At 48.5% G+C, this 21672-nt stretch overlaps 1 protein-coding gene across 1 annotated transcript in view; it reads left to right on the top strand.

The window, feature by feature from the left end:
* Window positions 1-21438, top strand: part of ARHGAP22 (Rho GTPase activating protein 22) — a 109994-nt gene extending 88556 nt beyond the window's left edge. The window contains exons 7-11 of the mRNA XM_077350969.1: window positions 5295-5368; window positions 7833-7954; window positions 11953-12793; window positions 18332-18556; window positions 19502-21438. Coding sequence (XP_077207084.1) covers window positions 5295-5368; window positions 7833-7954; window positions 11953-12793; window positions 18332-18556; window positions 19502-19538 — 1299 coding nt within the window. The 3' untranslated portion in view covers window positions 19539-21438. The remainder of the gene's footprint in view (window positions 1-5294; window positions 5369-7832; window positions 7955-11952; window positions 12794-18331; window positions 18557-19501) is intronic.
* The last annotated feature ends 234 nt before the right edge of the window (window positions 21439-21672 follow it).

Raw genomic sequence — 21672 nt, 5'->3', positions numbered from 1 at the left:
ACTTAAAGTGTGAGTACAAAGGACATTCAAGAATATGTGGTAAATCTTCCACAACTAATTGACCACATCCTTACCATAAGTGGCTCTTATATTGTTGAAAGAGACATGTAGGCCCTGTCCGGGTCCCGGAGGTCCACCCTGTCCAGGTGGTGTCCAGGTGCTGTCCGGGTCAGCGGGCCAATCTGGACACAGGACAATCCAGGACCTGGACAGGGCACAACCCTAGATGGAATGCCAAGTTCTGCTCTCAAGGCCAATGGGGATCCCTTAGAGCAGTGGTTCCTAACCTTGCTAATGTTGCGACCCTTTAATACAGTTCCTCATGTTGTGGTGGCCCCCACCTATAAAGTTATGCAAGCGTTCTTTTACAGAAATTAAACCAAAACTGACCAATGGCATGAAGATCCATTGTTCATTATTTTATATAAATTGGTTTTTCCCCAGAGTTCTCAGTTTAGTTCTGACTCTTGTCCCACCATGCCAATTTTGCTCTTTTCCACTGCTCCAGACAGACAAATGCTCTATCTCGATCTACCCCACAAGGCTGTTGTGTGGATGACGCCCCCCCCAGCCAAGCTGCTTGCCCTGCTGCGACCCCTGTGAAAGGGTTGTTTGACCCCAAAGGGGTCCCGACCCCCAGGTTGAGAACCACTATAATAGGGAGTGCTAATATCCATCTAATAAATAGATTTTGTACAATTTCAATATTCTTTATAATATCCTCCTTCCAGCCCCACACTTCAGCTCCATAGAGGAGGGGGGACTCAACCTTACCATTAAAGATCTTTATAACCAGGACTGATTCTGCACTTACTTTTTTTTCCCACTGTCGATCCTGCTGAATTCAGATCGATTTGAACCTGGGTCTTTCTCCTTCCCCCCAAATTGAAACAGAAAGACTTCTGCACTTTCCTGAACGGGGCAAACTCCAGCGGGCATTAGTGCTTTATTCCTTCTCATTTTACTCCTGAGCCAGTAGCAGCCTCTCAGAGAATGAGGCAAATCTCTGCTAAGAGAATTGTGGGCTTCTGCAGCACAGTCACTTTAAAACAGGGAGGGAAGCCTTGCAATATGGAACCAGGAAATCTTTGAACTGGTGCCCTGTCCAATCAGGGAAGACTGCTTTGGAGCAGGAAGTTAATTTGCAAAATGCAAATCACCACTTACTGATGGTGATTTTTCAAATATTGCAACTTATATCCACTCCTGGATATAGAATCATAGAATAGAGTTGGAATTATAGAATAGAGTTGGAAGGGACCTCATGGGTCATCTAGTCCAACCCCCTCCACTATCCAGGACACTCACAGCCCTATTGCTAAACCACTGTAACCTGCCACCTCCTTGAACCTACTCAGAGCCTCTCCATCCAGCCTCTGTTTAAAAATCTCCAAAGATGGAAAACCTACCACCTTCCGAGGAAGCCTGTTCCACTGAGAAACCGCTCTAACTGTCAGGAACTTCTTCCGGATGCTTAGACGGAATTTCTTTTGCATGGCTTTCATCCCATTGATTCTGGTCCGTCCCTCCAGGACAAGAGAGCAACTCTGCTCCATCCTCCACATGGCAGCCTTTTAAATACTTGAAGGCCAACAGGCAAGAGTTGGTGGATGAGGTAAAGGTGGTGGGGACCCTAGGGGGAAGTGACCATGTCCTCATAGAATTCCTTTTGAGATGGGGAGGCAAGGAAGCTTGTAACCAGATGCGGATGTTGGATTTTCATAGGGCAAACTTTAATAAATGCAGAGACATGATGAGTGTCATACCATGGATGAGAATGCTGGAAAGGAAGGGAGCATGTGAAGGGTGGGCGCTACTCAAACAAGAGCTATTGCATACTCAATCAATGACTATCCCAGAAAGACAAAAACACTGCAGGAGCTCTAAGAAGCCTATTTGGATGAACAGAGAACTTCAAGAGGAACTAAGAAAGAAAAGGAAAATGTTCAGGAAATGGAGAGAAGGACAGAGCTCTAAAGAAGAGTACCTACAGGTTACTAGGCACTGTAGATCAATCATCAGAAAGGCCAAAGCTGAGAGTGAGCTAAGATTGGCCAGGGAAGCCCATTGTAACAAGAAAAGATTTTTCACTTATGTGAGGAGCAAACGTAAAGTAAAGGAGGCAATAGGCCCACTGTTGGGTGCGGATGGACAAACTCTAATGGAGGATGCAGAGAAACCAGAAAGGCTCAGCGCCTATTTTACATCTGTTTTTTCCCACAGGGAAAGGGTTTCGGGTCAAAGGGTTTCGGCACATCTAGAGATGGCAGTAGCCAAAAGATAGTGTCAGGGTGGCAGGTTGACTTGGACAGAGAGGTTGTTGAGAGGCATTTAACTGCACTGAATGAGTTCAAATCCCCTGGGCCGGATGAAATGCACCCGAGAGTGCTGAAAGAACATTCCAGAGAACTTGTCCAGCCCTTGTCCATTATCTTCAGGACCTCTTTAAGGACTGGAGATGTCCCGGAGGACTGGAAGCAAACGTTATTCCGATCTTCAAAAAAGGGAGGAAGGATGACCCGGAAAACTACAGACCAGTGAGTCTGACCTCTGTTGTGGGGAAGATAATGGAGCAGATATTAAAGGGGGCGATCTGCAAACATCTGGAGGACAATTTGGTGATCCAAGGATTTCAGCATGGATTTGTCTCCAACAGGTCCTGTCAGACCAACCTTTTTTGACCAAGTGACATGTTTGCTGGATCGTGGAAATTCGGTTGCTGTCGTTTACTTGGATTTTAGTAAAGCTTTGGATAAGGTTCCCCATGATCTGATGGATAAATTGAAGGACTGCAATCTGGATTTTCAGATAGTTAGGTGGATAGGGAATTGGTTACAGAACCGCATTCAAAGAGTTGTTGTCAATGGTGTTTCATCAGACTGGAGGGAGGTGAGTAGCGGGGTACCTCAGGGCTCAGGGCTCGGTCCGCTACTTTTTAATATATTTATTAATGATCTAGATGAGAGGGTGGAGGGACTACTGATCATGTTTACAGATGACACCAAATTGGGAGGACTGGGAAATACTCCAGAAGATAGAGACAGAGTTCAACGAGATCTGAACACAATGGAAAAATGGACAAATGAGAACAAGATGCAATTTAATAAAGATGTGTAAAGTTCTGCATCTGGGTCAGAAAAATGAAAAGCATACCCACTGGATTGGGGATACGCTTCTAGGTAACACTTTGTGTGAACGAGACCTTGGGGTACTTTTGGATTGTAAACTAAACATGAGCAGGCAGTGTGATGCAGCGATAAAAAAGCCAAATGCCATTTTGGGGCATCACATCAAAATCACAAGATGTCATAGTTCCATTGTATACGGCACTGGTCAGACCACACCTGGAGTACTGTGTGCAGTTCTGGAGGCCTCACTTCAAGAAGGTTGTAGATAAAATTGAAAGGGTACAGAGGAGAGCGAGGAGGCTGCCTAAGGAGGTGGTGAGCTCCCCCTCACTGGCAGTCTTCAAGCAAAGGTTGGATACACACTTTTCTTGGATGTTTTAGGATGCTTTGGGCTGATCCTGTGTTGAGCATGGGGTTGGACTAGATGGCATGTATGGCCCCTTCCAACTCTATGATTCTACTAGATTTAAAACCCATTTCACATTTAAATGAAATGGGTGCTAGATGGCTTCTGGGCCCCACGCCGGTGAACACCCAAAGGCTTCTGCGTGGTTGGCGAGGCGGGGTGTGCTATCTGTGGGCCCACAGAAGCCTTTTTCCTCCCCCCCCCCCCCGAGAGTGGAGAAAGGGAAGCTGGCCTACCTGGTGTTTCCCCACGCGGCTCCTGAGGAGGCGTTGGAGAGTCGGCTGGCAATTTGGCGGGCTACTCCATTTCTTCTGCGAGATTCTTGTCCACAGTAGTATACCTGATGGTCATCTGAATTAAATTCACCCATTCCTGTCCATTTTAGTTCACTGATTCCTAAAATGTCGATGTTCAGTCTTGTCATCTCTTGTTTAACCACGTCGCTCCACTTCATTTCTCTACTTTCCTTTCACCCCACTTTTAGTAGGCCTAGACAAACCCTTCTTGTTCCAGCTGGTATGAGTCCCCACATTTGCTGCTTTGCACCTTTTATCCAATCAAATAAAGGCATGCATCCCAAAATCCAAATAGCCAGCTATCTTGCTTCTTCCTGGCAAGTGGGGAAATCCTGCCTATTTCTTTCCATAAAAGATAGGGGCACATAGGAATAAAATTGCCTCAAGACAACAAAGCTTACAGCCAAGATTTGATTTATAACTGTTAAATGGAACATAGATTTTGGAGTGGCAATCATTGAGGAAGAATCAGACAGTGGGAGAAATGTACCTGGGATTGTACCTCCGATTGCCAAGAAGCTGAATGATTAATATACCTAATATACCTAGTAATAAGAGTGGATGAGAGAGTCATTATTTTGTCCTTTTGATTTCGTTTTTGGCTTATCTATAACATTGGGAAATCAACGGTGCACTTTCTTTGCATTGAATCCATAAAAGAAAGCATATCTCTCAACTTGAAATCAGAGTAGTTTTTACAGCTCTGTTGTCTCTGAGATCAGGGCCATCCGGAGTGCAGCTGAAAGATTCCTGTATCCATCTGTTGTAACAGTGAGAAGTTCCAGGGGTTAGCATTTGTCTGGGTAAGTTCCTTTTGGAAGAGTAGATCAAGTCCAGGGGCCTTCTGACATCTCCCTAGTATTTCCTTTATTTATATAAATCAGGGTGTGGTAGGCAGCAAGCCAACACTCCGGCAGAGCAGCAGATCAACCACCCCACATCAGATCCCCAGAGAGAGACTTACTGCCCAAGGTGCTTCTGTTGATTTAGATCCACTGTTGGGTTGTAGCTGATGTGTTATTTTGTGGCTGTGTTATATGTTCAGACTGGTCTATGTATTAGCCCAGCAATGTTGTCTGTGAACCGCCCTGAGCTGTATGGGAGGGTGGTATAGAAATCTAATAAGCAAACAAACAAATCCCTATCCTGCAGTGGTGGTCATCATCTTCTTAGGGATTTGTTCACAGAACAGAGAGTGCTGCAAAGGAAGTCCAGAAGAGAAGAATGAATCATCGCTATTGGGAACCAGGCACGTGACCCTCTCCAAGATTCAGGCCAGGATTCACAGTGTGCCATGTAGGGTAGAGATGGGCTGCCCACCACCATAGACCTGCTGTGTCTGCATCTGTGTGTGTGTGTGTGGGGGGGGGGCTGGGTAGCCAGAGCTGTCATACTTCTGTCAGAGGTTTGGCTGTAAATTGAGAAATGGTCTATTCGTGCTGTTGCCGTTGTTTTGTCTCTCAGGGCACCCAGGAACTGGCAAAGCAAGTGAACAACCTTCCACAGGCCAACTATAACCTCCTCAGGTACATCTGCAAGTAAGTGATGCTCTTGAGAGCTCAAGCGATATGACATTTAGCCCTCCCCCCCCCCCCCGATTTAGGCAACATTCTGAATTATATCTGAATCGCATCTTTTCTTCAAGGAGCACATGGAGTAAATATAATGAGGCCCAGCAAATATTACAGGTTCTGCGTGGAGTTAGACGTGCCTCAAATATGGCAGCCCCTCTGCTCCTGTTCTGCTGGGGTGTGGGGAGGGTATTCCTTTCCGCCCTCCTCCCCCATGAAGGAGGACTACCTTGGGCTAAATCTGAAGCCAACTGATTTTTTAAAATACAGTATTCACTATAATACCCCAGTATTCACTATAAATACAGCATGCTATATTTGGAAAGGTATTGACTCAATTCACATCCCCTTTTAGCTAAAAAGTTTTAAAGCAGAAACTCGCACTAAACATTATGGGCAGGGCTGCGAGCCCTGGGTTGGGAAATTCCTGGAGATTTGGGATGTGGAGCCTGAGCAGGGACTTCAATGGGCTATAATGTACCGGAGTCCACCTTCCAAAGCAGCCGTTTCCTCCAGGTGAACCCATATCTGTTGCCTGCATATCAGTTGCGATAGTGGGAGATCCCCAGCCACCGCCTGGAGGTTGGCAACCCTGAATATGGATGGGATTCAGCACTTTTTAAAAACTCAGTCTCACTCAATTTCTTCCCTTTCTGCACCCACCATCCCACCTCACATGAGCGTTCTCCATATAGGGGTTGCCATCCTCCAGGTGGGGCCTGAAGATCCAGAATTACAACTGATCCCCAGACTACAGAGATCAGTTCCCCTGGAGAAAATGGCTGGTTTGGAAGGTCAGCTCTGTCATATTATACACTGCCAAAGTCTCTCCCTTTCCCAAACCCTGCCCTCCACAAAAAAAAAAAAAAAATTGGAGGCGAGAGATCTAGAAGAGGAGGGGCTGGTGTTTTGTACCCCACATTTTACTACCCAAAGGAGTCTCAGAAGTGGCTTACAATCACCTTCCCTTCAACAGACATTGTGTAAGGTAGTTGAGGCTGAGAGCTCTGACAGAACTGCTATGCAAAAACCGCTTTAACAGGATTGTGATTAGCCCAAGTAACTTGGTCTGAAAAACTGTAATAATAAACTTTGACTTTGATTAGCCCAAGGTCACCCAGCTGGTTGCATGTGGAGGAAGAGTGCGGAATCAAAACTGAATTACTAGACCAAGCTGGCACCAAGATCTAGAACAGGCTGTCTCAACCAGGGGTTTGTTAAAATCCTGGGGTTTCTTGTTGGCCTCAGAAAGCTTTCCTAATAGGCTGGGAGTTAATTTTTTAAATATATTTTTTAAAAATTATTAAACATTTATTGGGTGATATGATCTCATACAGTTGACCACCCTACAGCCTTTTATCCTTTCCAGTGTTCCTGTCAGTTCCGCCGTTAGCTGGATTTGGATGAAGGTCTGCATTTCCACACATAGCCAGAAGGGGACATTTTAAAAGATGAAAATGCAGACGTGAGATGCAGAGGCTATTCTATTCTAACATGACAAAGCCCTGCATTGCTTTGTCCTTGGAGAAGTTGACCTTGAGATCGACATGGGAGGGATGAGCGGTGTTGGAAGGGCACCTTCATGGATGAGTGTTTCCTCCCTTAATAACCATTTTGATCCATTTTCTGTGGTGGATTTAAAATACCTTTCTAGCTCTATTATGAAGGCAGCACATGTGCCACTTGGGATTGGGAAATTCCTGGAGACTTAGGAGTTGAGCCTGGGAAAGGTGTCCTCAGTCGGCTAAAATGCCTTCACCCTACTTCTCTAGTGCTTATTTCCTCTGGGGCAACTGACTTTTGCAGTCTGGAGATCAGTTGTGGAGGTTGGCATCCCCTACCTGGAGGTTGGCATCCCAGCTGCTATAGACTTAGCCTAAGTTCAGATCTGCAAGCCCTGACACAACTCCCATGATTCAGGCAATGTAGGTTTTTGATAATGCCAATAACTGCCATTTTGTTTTTGGGAACAATAGAGAAATCTCAGCATGTGGTCTCATGAAAAATGCTCACTTTCTAGTTGGTCCGAAGTATCACAAAAGGCAGAAAAGGTTTCCTTCCAGAACCTTTCAGGGCTGGATGCTGCTGCCTCAGGCGTTAGGTGTGTGTGACCCATCCGAAGAAGGCCTCACAAACAGCGACAGAGGTATCATGGGCCTGGGAAAATTACCTTGAGTACAAGTAAACTGGACGTTATTGAGGGGGAATAATTGGCACACTCAAGCCATGATGACAATACTAGACTTGCTCACCAGAAGATGGCCACAGGAATACCCAACTGTTGCAAATACCCACCCAGTTAATGTGGATCACTCAAGGAGGGCCAAAGGGAGTGAAGTGGGGACTTATAGCTAGAGGTGGAGGAGCTGGCAATTAGTAATCCTCTTCCTTTTCTGTCTCCCCCCCCCCTCTTTGATGGGGGCTTGTCAAGATTCCTTGATGAAGTTCAGTCCCACTCCAGCTTTAACAAGATGGGTGTCCAGAACCTGGCTACCGTGTTTGGTCCAAATATCCTCCGTCCCCCAATAGAAGACCCAGCGACTATCATGGAAGGTAGGCCTGCTGCAGTCTTCAGGTGCAGACTTACAGAATGGCCAGTGCCCAGCAGCTCCAGGATGTACAGGGATGTTCTGCGGCTTCCTCAAAAAAAGATCCCTAAAGTGCAAAGGAAAATCATTCATTGAGAACATCTACTTACTTGCTGATTTGACTTACAGTATTTGCAGTATAGATTTGACTTACAGTATAAGACTACTTTTCCCCCCTGAAAAACATGCCTCCAAGTGGGGGGGTCGTCCTATACGCCGGGTGCACTTCAGTTGGGATAGACATAGCTGCCCATAGGGGCCCATAGTACTGTATTTTGAGTGGAAATGTTGGGGGGTCGTCCTATATGCCCAGGCGTCTTATACACCGGCAAATATGGTACATCATTTTCAGCTTTCCTTGCTCACAGAGACTCAAGGTGAATAGCATAATTTTAAAACAATGCAATAATATGGTGGAACACACACAAGTCAGGCAATTGCAAATTTTCACCAGTATTAAAACCCTTATTCCCTTTATTCTATTTGCCCACTTATGGAGGCAGACCTCCAGTTACTGATGCTCAGTGGGCAATAGTCCTGGGATGATAATTAAAAAAAAAAGACTTTGTGTACTTATAGTAAGTTCTGACCATAGAGATCCATTCCTAGAGCTACATGAAAGTGTTAGTAGTTCTACCAATTACCAAAAACTCTGTGGTAATCTTACCATACAGTTTCTGGCAATTGCTAGAGCTAAGTTTGTCGCTTACAGGACACTCCAAGAGAGTCAGGAATTCTGTAATCAGACTTACTTTCATTTTTTTCTCTCTGCCTTCCACAATCCTCTCACCAACATAAAAAGTGGTACAGAGGGGAAGAGTGGGTTCTGAGCACATTGATAAAGTCAGTTTGCTTAGCCTACAGTGCATTGATAAGGTGAGCAGTGTTCATTTTGCCACTCCAACATCTTCGTACCCCAGAGTAGGCTATGGATTAGAAGAATTGGGCTCTCTCTTGTACTCACTAAATGGAACACCTCAAGAGGCAACTTGTGAGCTGCTACTCAAGAATAAAACCTGGATGGGGCATAGAGTTGCCAGGGGAAGCTTTAGGGGGCAGAGACATGCACATAGGCACTGCAGCAGTGGTATGACATCACTACCAGTATAATTGCATCAACCCAACATTAATAAAACCCTTGTATGTCATTGCATCAGAGTGACATTCTAGAACAGGGTGTGCCATGGAGTGGAGGGATTATTATTAACTAGGGGCAAAGCCCCTATTGTCCCAAATACAACGGGTGCTAGAGCTTGGCAGTGGGAAGAGGAAAGGGAGGAGTTGTCCAGTCTGCAAGGGCATGGGGTTGAATATGTGTGTTGTGTGGGAGGTTGTGGTGGCATGATGGCAAAAGAGGGCATGGGTGTGGAGATATGGGTGTCAAGAACCTGTGGTGTGGAATGTTCGTTGAGTGTGGGAGAGGACTGACCTTTGGGAATTTTGGCATAGTGATTACAGATGAGCTTTCCAGAGCCATGTCCTCAGATATGTGAAGGGAAAATCAGACTGGAGACTCTTCTTAGGGGAAGATTACATGGCAACCAATTCCTCCCAGTTCTGCATCATTTCCCTTCTTGTGTGAATTAGGCCACATTCACCGAAATGCCCCTCTGCCCTAATACACATGGGGTAGTCACAGTACACAGGTGTCCACCCTGTTCCTTCTTTTCCATTTTTTCACTGTTGATAAAATGTTATGTGCCCACATGCTTCTTTCATGGTTGCTCCTTAGAAGAAGGGATTTTTGTACCCTATTGCTTACTACCCAAAGGAGTCTCAAAGCGGTTTACAAACACCTTTTCCATTCGTCTCTCCACAGTAGTCAACCTGTGGGGTATGTGGGGTTGTGAGAGATCTGAGAGAATTGGGAATGGGCCGCAGTGACCCAAGCAGGCCTCAGGTGTCTCAAAGCATTTTCCAATCGTCTTCCTTTTCTCTCCCCATAGCAGACTCCCCATGAGTGAGGTGGGGTAGGGAGCCTCACAGGGAAGCTGGCAACCCTAAGAGGAAGACTCTCTGTGCACAGCAATCTTGACCTTAGTAAAGTTTTTTATACTGTTTTTTTATTTGCAAGGCCAAAGTTATCTGCCAGGCCAATAAGTCATTTCAGTTACCATGTGTCTCCAGACATTTACTTGTTCTCTATTTACAGTTTCAGGCTGTAAATATTTATTTAGATCTTCCTGCACTTTCCAGACTCACAGGACTGATGCTGGTTTGCCTGTCTGCGCCCCAGAATACAAACGGTTGCTGGTAAAGGTTGGCCATAGCCCAGGAGGGACACACCTGCACCACTTCCTCCCAACTGCAGGCAAAAATGGCTCATTTGAAGGCTGGACTCTCAGGCATTGTATGATTTTGAAGTCCCACCTCAAAACCTCCAGGAATATTTCCAACCCAGGGGTAGCCAACCTACAGGTGTGGCATGGAGAGTTACAGCTCACCTGCAAAGTATAAAGATCAGCTCCCCAGGCAGAAAGGGCTACTTTGGACAGGGTTGTGGTAGAGAAGAAACATTTAAGGCCTCCCACACAGGTTGTTGTTGAATTGAAAGACTTGAGGCCTACTGCACAGGCTTGTTGTGCAGATGAAACAGGAGACAAAAGAGCCAGTTTCCTCTGCAGAATTACGCTGTGCAGTAGCCTCAAATCTGCAGAGAGTTGCAAAGAAGAAAGACACATGACTTGGCTGTGTCTAACCTCCGGGCAGAGCAGTATTTTAAGTGAGAAAGGGCTTTTCTGTGGCCTCCCTGTCAGGCAACTGTTTGGCAGGAGGGGAAAGTCCCCCCCCCTCAAAAGGAAGGCCCTCAGGCTCCCCTGCATTGCTCTCTGAAGGAAAATGCCTCCCTCCCCTCAGTCAGGGCCTGTCAGGCTCCTTCCCAGCAGGCCAAAAAGGGGGGGGGGGGAGCGCAGTCTGCAGCCTCCTGCCAGCTCTGTCAGGGTTCTGAGGCAATTAGCAGTTGGACATGACAGTTAGGACAGCCTTGGGGCAAAAAGGGCTGGCTCAGCCTCTGTTCTCATCCCCCTTGGCAGCCCTGCTGACCTCCTCTCCCTGCGGTGGTCAGGAGCAGACTGGCAGCCAGACTGCGCTGGGTGAATGGAATTTTGGTCTGTCCTGGTGAGGAGCCAATTAGAAGGTGCTTCGTGTGCCTCCCCATTGCCTGCTTGGCCCTTAAGTGGCACTTGGAGGGGCGAATCAGGAGCCGCGAAGCAGCTCTTGATTCGCCCCTCTGAGTTTTTATCACGGATAGAGCCCACCCTAACTCCTCCCCAATAGCCCCTAGGGCTTTATTTTATAACCGTAGGAGTGGTTAAAGATTTTATTAAGATTTCCCCCCTTATACCTACCCACCCACTCCCAAAGTGGGTGTGGCCACTGATGATTCTGGAGGAGGTGGGAAGGGGAAGGGCCCTGGCCATTCATAACTTTATTGGCCAAAGCTCCTCTCCCTTTGTTGATGGTTTGATGAACAATTAGAGTGTTTTGACTTGGGGGGGGGGATGTTGCGGCAGAGGGGCCTGGCTTGACTTAGCTCCTGGTCATGGCCTGGAATTCTCCCCAGATCCTGCTCCCCCCCCAGGCTCCACCCAAAAATCTTCAGCAATCTTCCAACCCAGAACTGGCCAACCTCATTCCTGTGGTTGTATGGTGATTTTCCTCCAGGATTTTAGCTTCAGCATTCCGGCACGGAGGTGAATTTCAAATGAAGACCAGTAGACCCAACAAAGCCAAAAGTGAAGAAAAAGAAAAGATATGTCAGCTGAAACATAAACCTCTTTTAATGAATCAATTTCAGTCCCCATCCTTGCAAGAAGTAATCACGGAGCCCAGTTGATTCCTTAAAAGAAGTTTATGATTCAGCCATTGTCATTCCTTTTTCTTCGTTTTAGGGAGGTGAAGGTGACAGCTGTGTATTCTTCCTGTGGGATGCTCCTCCTGACTCACATTCTGCTTTCCATGCAGGCACTTCCCACATTCAGCACCTGATGAGCATCTTGATCAGGGAGCATCAACAGATCTTCGGGGCCTTTTCAGTGGACATTTTGGGAGATTCAGCTGAGAGCCCCACCTCGGACTGGATCTCAAAAGAGGGCAAAGGCAGGAGCCAGTGGAAAAACATTATTTCAGGCCCTGTTTGCTTGCCTCTGGTGGGAGCCCCTTCCCCACTCATGGCTCCCATTCTGGAGCCTCTTAGCCAAGGAGACAGTCAAGCTAGCAAGAATCCTGGCCCAACAGAACATACTCCAGCCGCTGGAAAACAGAACTCGGGCCAGCTGGAGACCAAGTCCCTCAGTCCCCAAGAAGGCAGGTCTTCTGCGGATATTCCCAGCTTACCTTCTAGTGGGAACTGGCTTGGGAATGGACTGTATTCTCTTCAGAACCACCAAATTACCGTAAGAGGGCAAGTCAGAGACTCCAGCTCCTCGCACAGACTCTCCATCTATGACAACGTCCCCTCCGCCAGTCTCTCTCTTGGCACACTGAGCTGCACCAATGCCTCCTGGGAAGGCTCCCTGGCTGGGGTGTCGGTCAGCAGTTGTGCCACCAGCAAGGCAAGCGACTCCTCAGCTCTGAGCAGCTCTCTTCAGAAGAAGTGGGCTGCACAGGGCTCCTTGCCACACAGCATCGGATATGGGGAGAACTGCACTAAGTGGTCCAACACATGCTGCAGCAGTGAGCCAAAGAGCCTGGCTGCCACTTCCAGGGACTCTGTTGCCTGCTCGGGAGCCCTGCAGAACCTCGAGGCACAACTGCAGGCAGAGCTGAGCAAGCAGAGGATGGAGTATGAGGCCCATATCAAAAGGTAAATTTGCTCTGGAAGGAGCAGCAAGAGAGTCTGGGTAGGACCCCATGAGAAGTGTGGATGAGGAAGGGTTGCCAGGCCCCCATAGGGAGTAGGGCTTTTCCTGCCCCTCACCCCCAATCAGCTGGCCAGCAGGGGAGGACACCTACACCAGCATCTCAGAATTGTCACCAGCAATACGGTGACATCACTTTTGGCATGTGCTGGAAGTGGCATCATTGCATGTGGGGACACTCTGGCATTTTTTTTTAATCTATGGTAAAAATGGCCTCTACTATAGAGTTCTTGCCCAAATACCAGAGAATCCCCATGTTGCCATCTGTGTGATAATTTATGTGCCTTTTGTGTGTGCCAGAAGTTATTGTGTGTGCCAGAAGCATTGCCAGGGATAACACTGGTATAGGCCTCCCCTACGGCTGGTACGGTCCCATTGACTCCCACTGGGGCACCTGGCAGTCCTAGGGAGAGCCAGCCTAGTTCTTTCCTTTGAGCTTTGGTCACCCCTAATTATATCCAAAACAAAAGGCGGGCTTGCAGGTACTTATGGGAGGGGGGCTAATTTTCCTTGCTGCCACTATTTCTTCTTTCCCTTCCTTGAAAATCCCATATAGCCTCTCACATTTTCCTGCTTCCTCCTCTTCTTATCACCCACCAGTTTGCCTTTATATGTGCCTCCGTCTTCAGCTTTCCTTGCTTCTCTCCCCCTGGCAGCCTCTGTCAAGAACTATTGCCCAGTTGTGCAGCGACAGCCATCGGGCAGGGCACCTTATTTTCTCATGTAACCTTTCCCCCTCCTCGTGGCCACCCATGTCCTCATTTTCCCCTGCTTCCTTCTTCTTCCCCATCCATCAGCTTACCTTTTATCTGTACTCTCAGTATATATTTATTATTTCATTCACTTTTCTTCTCAATGAGGACTCAGAGCAGTCTGGATCATTCTCATCCCCTCCATTTTATCCTTACAACTCTAAGGTGTCAGCCAAGGATGTCTGACTGACCCAAAGCGAGCTTCAGCAGCAAAATAGTCTCCCAGAGGCTAGTCTGAAACCCTAACCGCCACTCCACGCTGGCTTTTGTGGCATAGCTACTCTTGAACAGCAGCTGGGAGCTAAGCCTGGGTGAATCATGCAAGTCAGAGAGGCCTAGCCCCAAGGAGTCCTCCTGCAAAGTCCAAAACAGCCTTGACAAGGGCTCTCCCACCTTTACTGACAGAAACCAAGGCTTGAAGGTTGTGTCAGGAACTTCATCCAGATGTTTAGACGGAACTTAGAATCATAGAATCATAGAGTTGGAAGGGGCTTCCTGGGTCATCTAGTCCAACCCCCTGCACTATGCAGGATACTCACATCCCAATCGCTCATCTACTGTCACCTGCCATCCCCTTGAGCCTTCACAGAATCAGCCTCTCCGTCAGATGGCTCTCCAGCCTCTGTTTAAAAATCTCCAAAGATGGAGAATCCACCACCTCCCAAGGAAGCCTGTTCCACGGAGAAACCGCTCTGTCAGGAACTTCTTCCCGAGGTTTAGACGGAATTTATTTTGAATTTGTCCTCTTAGTTGTTCCTTTTTTTGTTGGTGGTGGCTGGAGCTGGAGTGTTTCTCCGGTTTGGGGTAGAGTGGGCAAGAGATTCACCCCAGCCTGACACTCCTTGCTACTGCTGCAGGCTGGATTTCGGCCCACGCTGCGACCAGTAACAAGTGGCTAGGGTGGCCTCTGCAGGCCACTCCTGACTTGGTGGGCAGGCGGGGGAGCCCTGGCGACTATGATTTGGCCATGGGAGTGTCACATCTGGTGGGAATGTTTGCGTGATGTCACCTCCGAGGTGCATGGCAGAGAGGTATGGCCAACTGACATCACTTCCTGCATCCAATGGAGAGTATGTCCCATAGCATATAATGGAGGGATAGGGACACCCTAGATGTGGACCCCTTGGATCAATCATTTGGAAATTTGGAGGGGAGTCAGGGAAGAGCCACAACCCCCCTCCATCCCCCAGGCCCCAGGAAAGGCAGGAATGCTGATATTCCCATTATAGTTTATGGTGCCATTGTCTTCCTTGGGCGCCAAAGCAGCTGAATTAGGCCCTTTGTGCACAAGCCTACTCGTGATCCCATTAGGGGTGGCATTCAAAAGCACTATGCATCTGTGATTCCATGCATAGGCATTGGTTTCCTGAATTGGTGGACAGGTGGAAGTACGGTGCGTGTAAGGTGCATTGTTCTCTTCCATCTCTTCCAGCAGCAGGTGAGGAGGGTAAGACACACAAAATGAAGGCAGACAAAAGTGCGACATCAAAAAGGCGAGGAGTGCTGGGGAGTGATATAATGTCCTACTTTGCCATTCTGCAGGTGTGGCGCTATTTTTACTAATGTGCGGAAATGCCCTGATAATACCCAGGGGTCTCCAGGCCACATCTGGAGACTGGCAACTCTAATCTGAGATGAGCAGCCAGACTCTAACTCCCATTTTGAGAAGAGAGCTGAAAATAGTGAAAGTGTACTACCTAGATCTATAAACCCCAGTTCAGGTCCTGGATCTTTGTATCAAACAAACCATCATTATTGTAGAACAAAGTCTGAGTCAAGTGGCACTCTTAAGGTTCACTCAAGGTGTAAGCTTTGTATGCCAGCACACTTCTTCAGATACAGTGAAAGAGAATTTCTCAGCAGTTACCGGGGGGTGGTGTTAGTTGCCAGGAAGGGCTAATTAGAGGAAGGTCAAGATGCATCAGTAACTGGGTGATTATAGCTGAGACTGGACTAAGAAGGTTAATACAAATTGTGAATGGCAATAAACTACCATAGAAATATAAGAGTTAACAAACAGATGTGAGAACAGAGTCTCAGTCTAGGGCCCAGCTCCTCTCAGGATGCACACCAGTATCCTGGTCCTGGAGCCAACAGTCTGGCAGCTTCCATCAGAAGTCCCCAAGATCAACTCAGTTCAAAAATCTTTTTAACACAGTCAGAATAGTTCAGCAGTAGAATCGACTGTCTAAGAAGCTCCGCTTCACTTCAAGGAGTCTTCAAGGAGTGGCTGGACAGATCCTTTTCCTGGATTTCTTAGGCTGGTCCTACACTGAGCAAGGGGTGGGACTAGATGGCCCACTCCCACTCTACGATTGTTGTTGTTATCATTATCATTATCATTATCATTATCATTATCATTATCATTATCATTATCATTATCATTATCATTATCATTATCATTATCATTATCATTATCATTATCATTTAATTTATACCCCGCCTCCCCCCGGAGGCTTGAGGCGAGTCACATAAAAACAATCCCTTAAAACCAGTACAATAAAACAATAAAATATGGTATCCTACAAAACCGAATCCTTAACAGATTAAGACAAGGCAAGAATGGCGGCAAGGTTAATTGTAAACTAACCCAGTCTCTGCAAACCCGCTAAAAAGGGGAAGTGGGGGGGGGGGCTGATGACACATGCAACCGCCACATTTGTGAGGGGGGGCAGATCTTCCTTGCTGCCCGGCCTCAACCAAAAGTCTGGCGGAAGAGCTTCGTCTTGCAGGCCATGCGGAATGTTGGAAGTTCCCGCAGGGCCCACAGCTCTTCCGGGAGCTCATTCCACCAGGTCGGGGCCAGGACCGAAAAGGCCCTGGCCCTGGTTGAGGCCAGGCGAGCTTCCTTGGGACCGGGAATGACCAATAGGTTAGCCCCCGCAAAGCATAGAGCCCTGCGGGGGGGTATAGTGCGATAGGTGGTCCCTCATATACGCTGGGCCCAGACCATGGATGGCCTTGAAGGTCAGAACCAAAACCTTAAACCTGATCCGGAATATAACCGGTAAGCAGTGCAGCTGCCTCAGCACTGGCTGGATATGGACCCTCCAAGGTACAGCTGCGAGGACCCTAGCAGCTGCTTTTTGGACCAGTTGCAGTCTCTGGTTCAAGCCCAAAGGCAGGCCAGTGTAGAGCAAGTTACAGAAATCTAATCTGGAGGTGACCGTTGCATGGATCACAGTGGCCAAATGTTCAGAGGACAGATAGGGCGCTAGTAGCCGAGCCTAGCGAAAGTGGGAAAATGCCTGGCCAGCTACCTGCTTGACCTGTGCCTCGAGTGTTAGTAAGGCATCAATGGTCACCCCCAAATTTCTGGCCTGAGACGTGATCTTAAGTTGCGTCCTGGACAGAAAGGGTAAGTGTGCTTCCTGGTCTGGTCCCCTAAGGCCCAACCACAGGACCTCCGTCTTGGAGGGGTTGAGTTTCAGGCGGCTCTGCTCGAGCCATCCAGCCACGGCTTCCCAACATGTGGCAAATGGTTCCAGGGGAGAGTCCAGGTGGCCGTCAATGAGGATATAGAGCTGGGTGTCATCAGCATACTGATGGCAGCCCAGCCCATAACTCCGCACCAGTTGACCCAGAGGGCACATAAAGACGTTAAATAATGTGGGGGAGAGCACTGAGCCCTGTGGGACCCCACAAGGGCCCGGTAGTTCTTCCCCCTCTACTGCTACCCTCTGTGTCCGGTTTTGTAGGAAGGAGCGTATCCAGCGCAAGGCTGTACCCCTTATCCCTGTATCGGCGAGGCAGCTTGCTAGCAGCTCAAACGTGGCCGACATATCTAAAAGAACTAGCACAGCAGAGCTGCCTTAATCAAGCTGGTGACGGAGGTCATCCAACAAGGAGACCAACACCGTCTCAACCCCATGGCATGGACAGAAGCCAGACTGGTATGGATCGAGGGCCGAAGTATCTTCCAGGAACGCTAGGAGCTGGTCCGCCGCAGCCCTTTCTACTACCTTTCCCAGGAATGCTAAGTTCGCTACTGGGTGGTAGCTTGCGGGGTCATGCAGGTTTAGAGATGGTTTCTTGAGGAGAGGGCATACCACCGCTTCCCTCAATGACTCAAGAGAACTCCCCCAGTTGCAGTTGACAATGTCCCTGAGCTGATCACTTATCCGTCTATCACTCCCCTTAAGGAGCCAAGATGGACAGGGATTGAGGGGGCAAGCGGTCGTCTTCATCCTCCCTAGCAGCCCATCCACTTTGGGTAAAGAGAGCCACCTGAAGCCATCAAACGTCACCTCCATAGTCGGCCAACAGGCCTCCAGTTCATTAACTGTATTAACTGTGGCAGGAAGAGAGTGGTGGAGCGACAAGACTTTATCCGCAAAATAGCTTGCAAATGCCTCACAGCTAATAGCCAATATCCTACTATTGGCGCTTTGGGCGGACGGTATACCAGCCAGATGGCCAAGCTCTCGATCAAGTCCAACCCAGTACTGACACCCTTGATGTCAGGAGCCGGAAGAGCCCTGTAGGAGAAAGCCTCCCAGACCAAGATTGCCACCCCCCCTCCCCTACTATGGACCCGGAGTTGGTGGAGGACTGCAAAACCTGGGGGGGGGGGGGCAAGTTCTTTTAAGGTGACAGTATCCAGAACCTGGGGAACTGCAAAGCCCAGGCAGCCGCCGCCTCCAGCAAGCTCAGCAGGGCCTGGGTATAAATGAGAAGCGAGAGGCTGAACAGGTGTAGATGCAAACTCTTGTGCTCTTTTGACTTCTTAAGGGTTGAAGAAACAAGCACAGAACTGAGGCAGCTGGTAGCAAAACTGGAGGGTGAGCTGGATCGAGAGAAGAAGAGGCATCAATTGCTGGAGATCAAGCTCAGGAACGCTGAGCGGGCCTGTGAAGATGCAGCCAAGAGGAATCTCCTCCTGCAGAAAGAGATGGAAGACTTCTTTGCGACGCTGGGGAATTTGATGGCAGAAAACCCACTGGCCACAGCACCCAAGTAAGAGAGGCAGCAAAGCAAAGCTCCTCTCACCCCCCACTAGAACAGCCTTTCTCATCTTGTTTAACACTGAGAACCCCCTGAAACATTCCTTAGGTGCCAACCCCCCAGTGGCACCAATTGTGGAGAACATGGTTGGAAAACATAGCTATGTTCACACCAACCTGGGACCCCTCCCTTTGCACCCCCTCCAGTCCCATCATTGACTATCAGGGAGGGTGTGTCAACATGGCCATATATGTTCATATCTCCCAATAAATATTTAACAAATGTTTAATATATACAAAAAATTAATTAATTCACACCCATTTGGGAGACCCTTCAAGAAGCTCCATAAAACCCCATTTGAGAAAGCCAGCACTAGAAGAAGAGTTGGGTTTGATGCCCTGCATTTCACTATCCAAAGGAGTCTCAATCGCCTTCCCTTCCCCCCTTAACAAGAGACACCCTGTGAGGTAGGGGAGACTTGGGGAGCTCTGACAGAACTGCTCATTGAGTATAGCTCTGTGGCTAGCTCAAGGTCAGTCAGTTGGTACATGTGGAGGAGCAGGGAATCAAACCCAGCTTTCCAGATTAGAGGCCACTGCTCTTAGTCACTCTACCAAGAGCCAGTGAGAGCCAGCTTGGTGTAGTGGTTAGGAGTGCGGACTTCTAATCTGGCATGCTGGGTTCGATTCTGTGCTCCCCCACGTGCAACCAGCTGGGTGACCTGGGGCTCGCCACGGCACTGATAAAGCTGTTCTGATCCACCTCAGCCTCACCCACCTCACAGGGTGTCTGTTGTGGGGAGAGGAAAGGGAAGGCAACTGATTGGAGCCTCCTTTGATTAGAGAAAAGCGGCATATAATAACCAACTCTTCTTCTTCTTCAAGTTGGCTGCAGTCTAGCCAGGTGTGAGCCAGGGTGATGGTCCAGTGGTATGCAAAGGCCTTTGTTGTTCTACAGGCTTATCAAGACTGCAGCACATGCTGGAAACTGTTAGTCTGAAGATAAATTGAGAGATGACCGAAGGAGAAGCAGAGAAGTTTCTCGTTTCAACCATTCATCAGCCATCGTTTTTGCATTTTGGTACCATCTCTTTGAAAGTGGTAATGGGCACACAGCCCCCCCCCCCCGGCAGGGGCAAACTGGTGACCTCACTGCCAGTCTGCTCCTGACCACCACAAGGAGAGGAGGTCGGTAAAGTGGGATGAGAACGGAGGCTTGGACAGGCTGCACCAGCCCTTTTCACCCCAAGGCTGTCCTAACTGTCGCGTCCAACTGTAACTTCTCTCCGTTTGCCCCAGACCACCGATGACAGGAGGCTGGTGAGTGTGCTCCTCCCCCCTCCCTCCCTTCAGGGCTGCTGCAAAGGAGCCTCTGACAGCCCCTGACTGATAGGAGCGAGGCATTTCCAAGAGTAATGCAGGGGAATCTGGGAACATGGATAATGCTGGTCTTTTGAGGGGGGAAAAGCTTTCCCCTTCTGCCAAACAGTTGGCTGACAGGAAAAGCCCTTCTCACTTAAAATACTGCTCTAGCTGGCCTCACTGCTGGAGGGAAGATGCACCCAAGCAACTCTGCAGATTTGAGGCCTACTGCACCGGGTTGTTGTGCAGACAAAACTGGATGCTGTTGTGGAGGTTCTTTTGACAACCTGCATGGGAGGCCTTAAGATGTTTCTCCTCCACAACAACCCTGTCCAAACTCCAAAGCAGCCCTTTCTGCCTGGGGAGCTGATCTTTATAGTCTGCAGATGAGCTGTAATTCCAGGAGCTCTCCAGGCCCCACCTAGAGGTTGGCTACCCCTGGGTTGGAAATATTCCTGGAGGTTTGGAGGTGGGACTTCAAAATCGTACAATGCTTCAGAGTCCGGCCTCCAAAGTAGCCATTTTTGCCCACAGAGCTGATCATTATAATCTAGAGATGAGCAGCGATCTAGAGATGATGTTAAAGGCTTGCAGACTGCAGTTGAGTTGGAGTGGTGCGGGTGTGTCCCTCCTGGGCTATGAGATTTAGCCAGCCCTTACCAGCAACTGTTTGAATTTTGGGGCACAGACAGACAGACCAGCATGGGTCCTGCAAGTCTGGAAAGTGCAGGAAGATCTAAATAAAGAATATTTACAGCCTGAAATTGTTAATAATGAACAAGTAAATGGCTGGAAAGACTTGGGAACAGAAATGACTTTTTCAAGTTTGGCCTGGTTAAATAAAAAATTCTTATGAAATCAAAGGCATAAATGGCTCAGAATTTGGAGTTAGCTTTACAGCACTGGTTTTCAGCCTTGGGGTCGCCTGGCCCCTTCCATGGGGTTGCCAGGACAGGTTGGCAGCTGTGGCAGGGGGCAACAGGTGGCAGCCAGCAGCGGGTGGTGGTGGCAGCCGGCAGCGGCAGAGCCATGGCACTGGCCACCTCTACACCACCTCCAGATTGTTGTGCGCTTGCACGCACACCTGTGCACTTGCGCACATGCCTGTGCATGTGCATGCATCTGTTTGTGGGCGCGTGCCGCCACCACCGTCACTGTCACAGTTGGGGTTGTGGCATTACAGCAGTTGAGAACCGCTGCTTTACAGGAAAGTAGATAGTGAAACTTTGGGGGACACTAGGTGATCCACTTTTATTAGGCAATTATTAGGGACTGCAGTTCCCAGCAGTAGGCCTCAGGCTTCCGAAGGGCAGACATCACCAGCCAAGTAACCAAGGGGTTCCTGTGGCCACATGCATTCCTTTTGAATTTGTGATGGTCCATGTGGGAACGAATGACATGTCCCTGAATACCACCGCTCCTATTAAAAAAGACTATCAAGATCTGGGGAGGAAGCTCAAGCAAATGGGGGCACAAGTGGTATTCTCTTCAGTCTTGCCTGTCAAGGGAAGAGGAATGCGTCGGGAGAGGAAGATAATGGAGGTGAATCACTGGCTGCGTAGTTGGTGCCGGCAGGAGAGATTTGGTTTCTGTGACCATGGGATAGGATTTCTTGAGGAAGGTCTACTAGCACCTGATGGACTGCACTTATCGAAGCTGGGGAAGAATGTGTTTGGCAGGAACCTGGGGAGATTCATCAGGAGAGCTTTAAACTAAAGCCACTAGGGGAAGGAGACGATCAACATAGGGAGTGTATGGAAGGAAAAC

The sequence above is a fragment of the Paroedura picta genome, chromosome 8 (genome assembly GCF_049243985.1).
Source record: "Paroedura picta isolate Pp20150507F chromosome 8, Ppicta_v3.0, whole genome shotgun sequence".
Classification (NCBI taxonomy): Eukaryota; Metazoa; Chordata; class Lepidosauria; order Squamata; family Gekkonidae; genus Paroedura; species Paroedura picta.
Note: the sequence above shows the minus strand (reverse complement) of the source record. Positions and strands in the feature narration are given on the sequence as shown.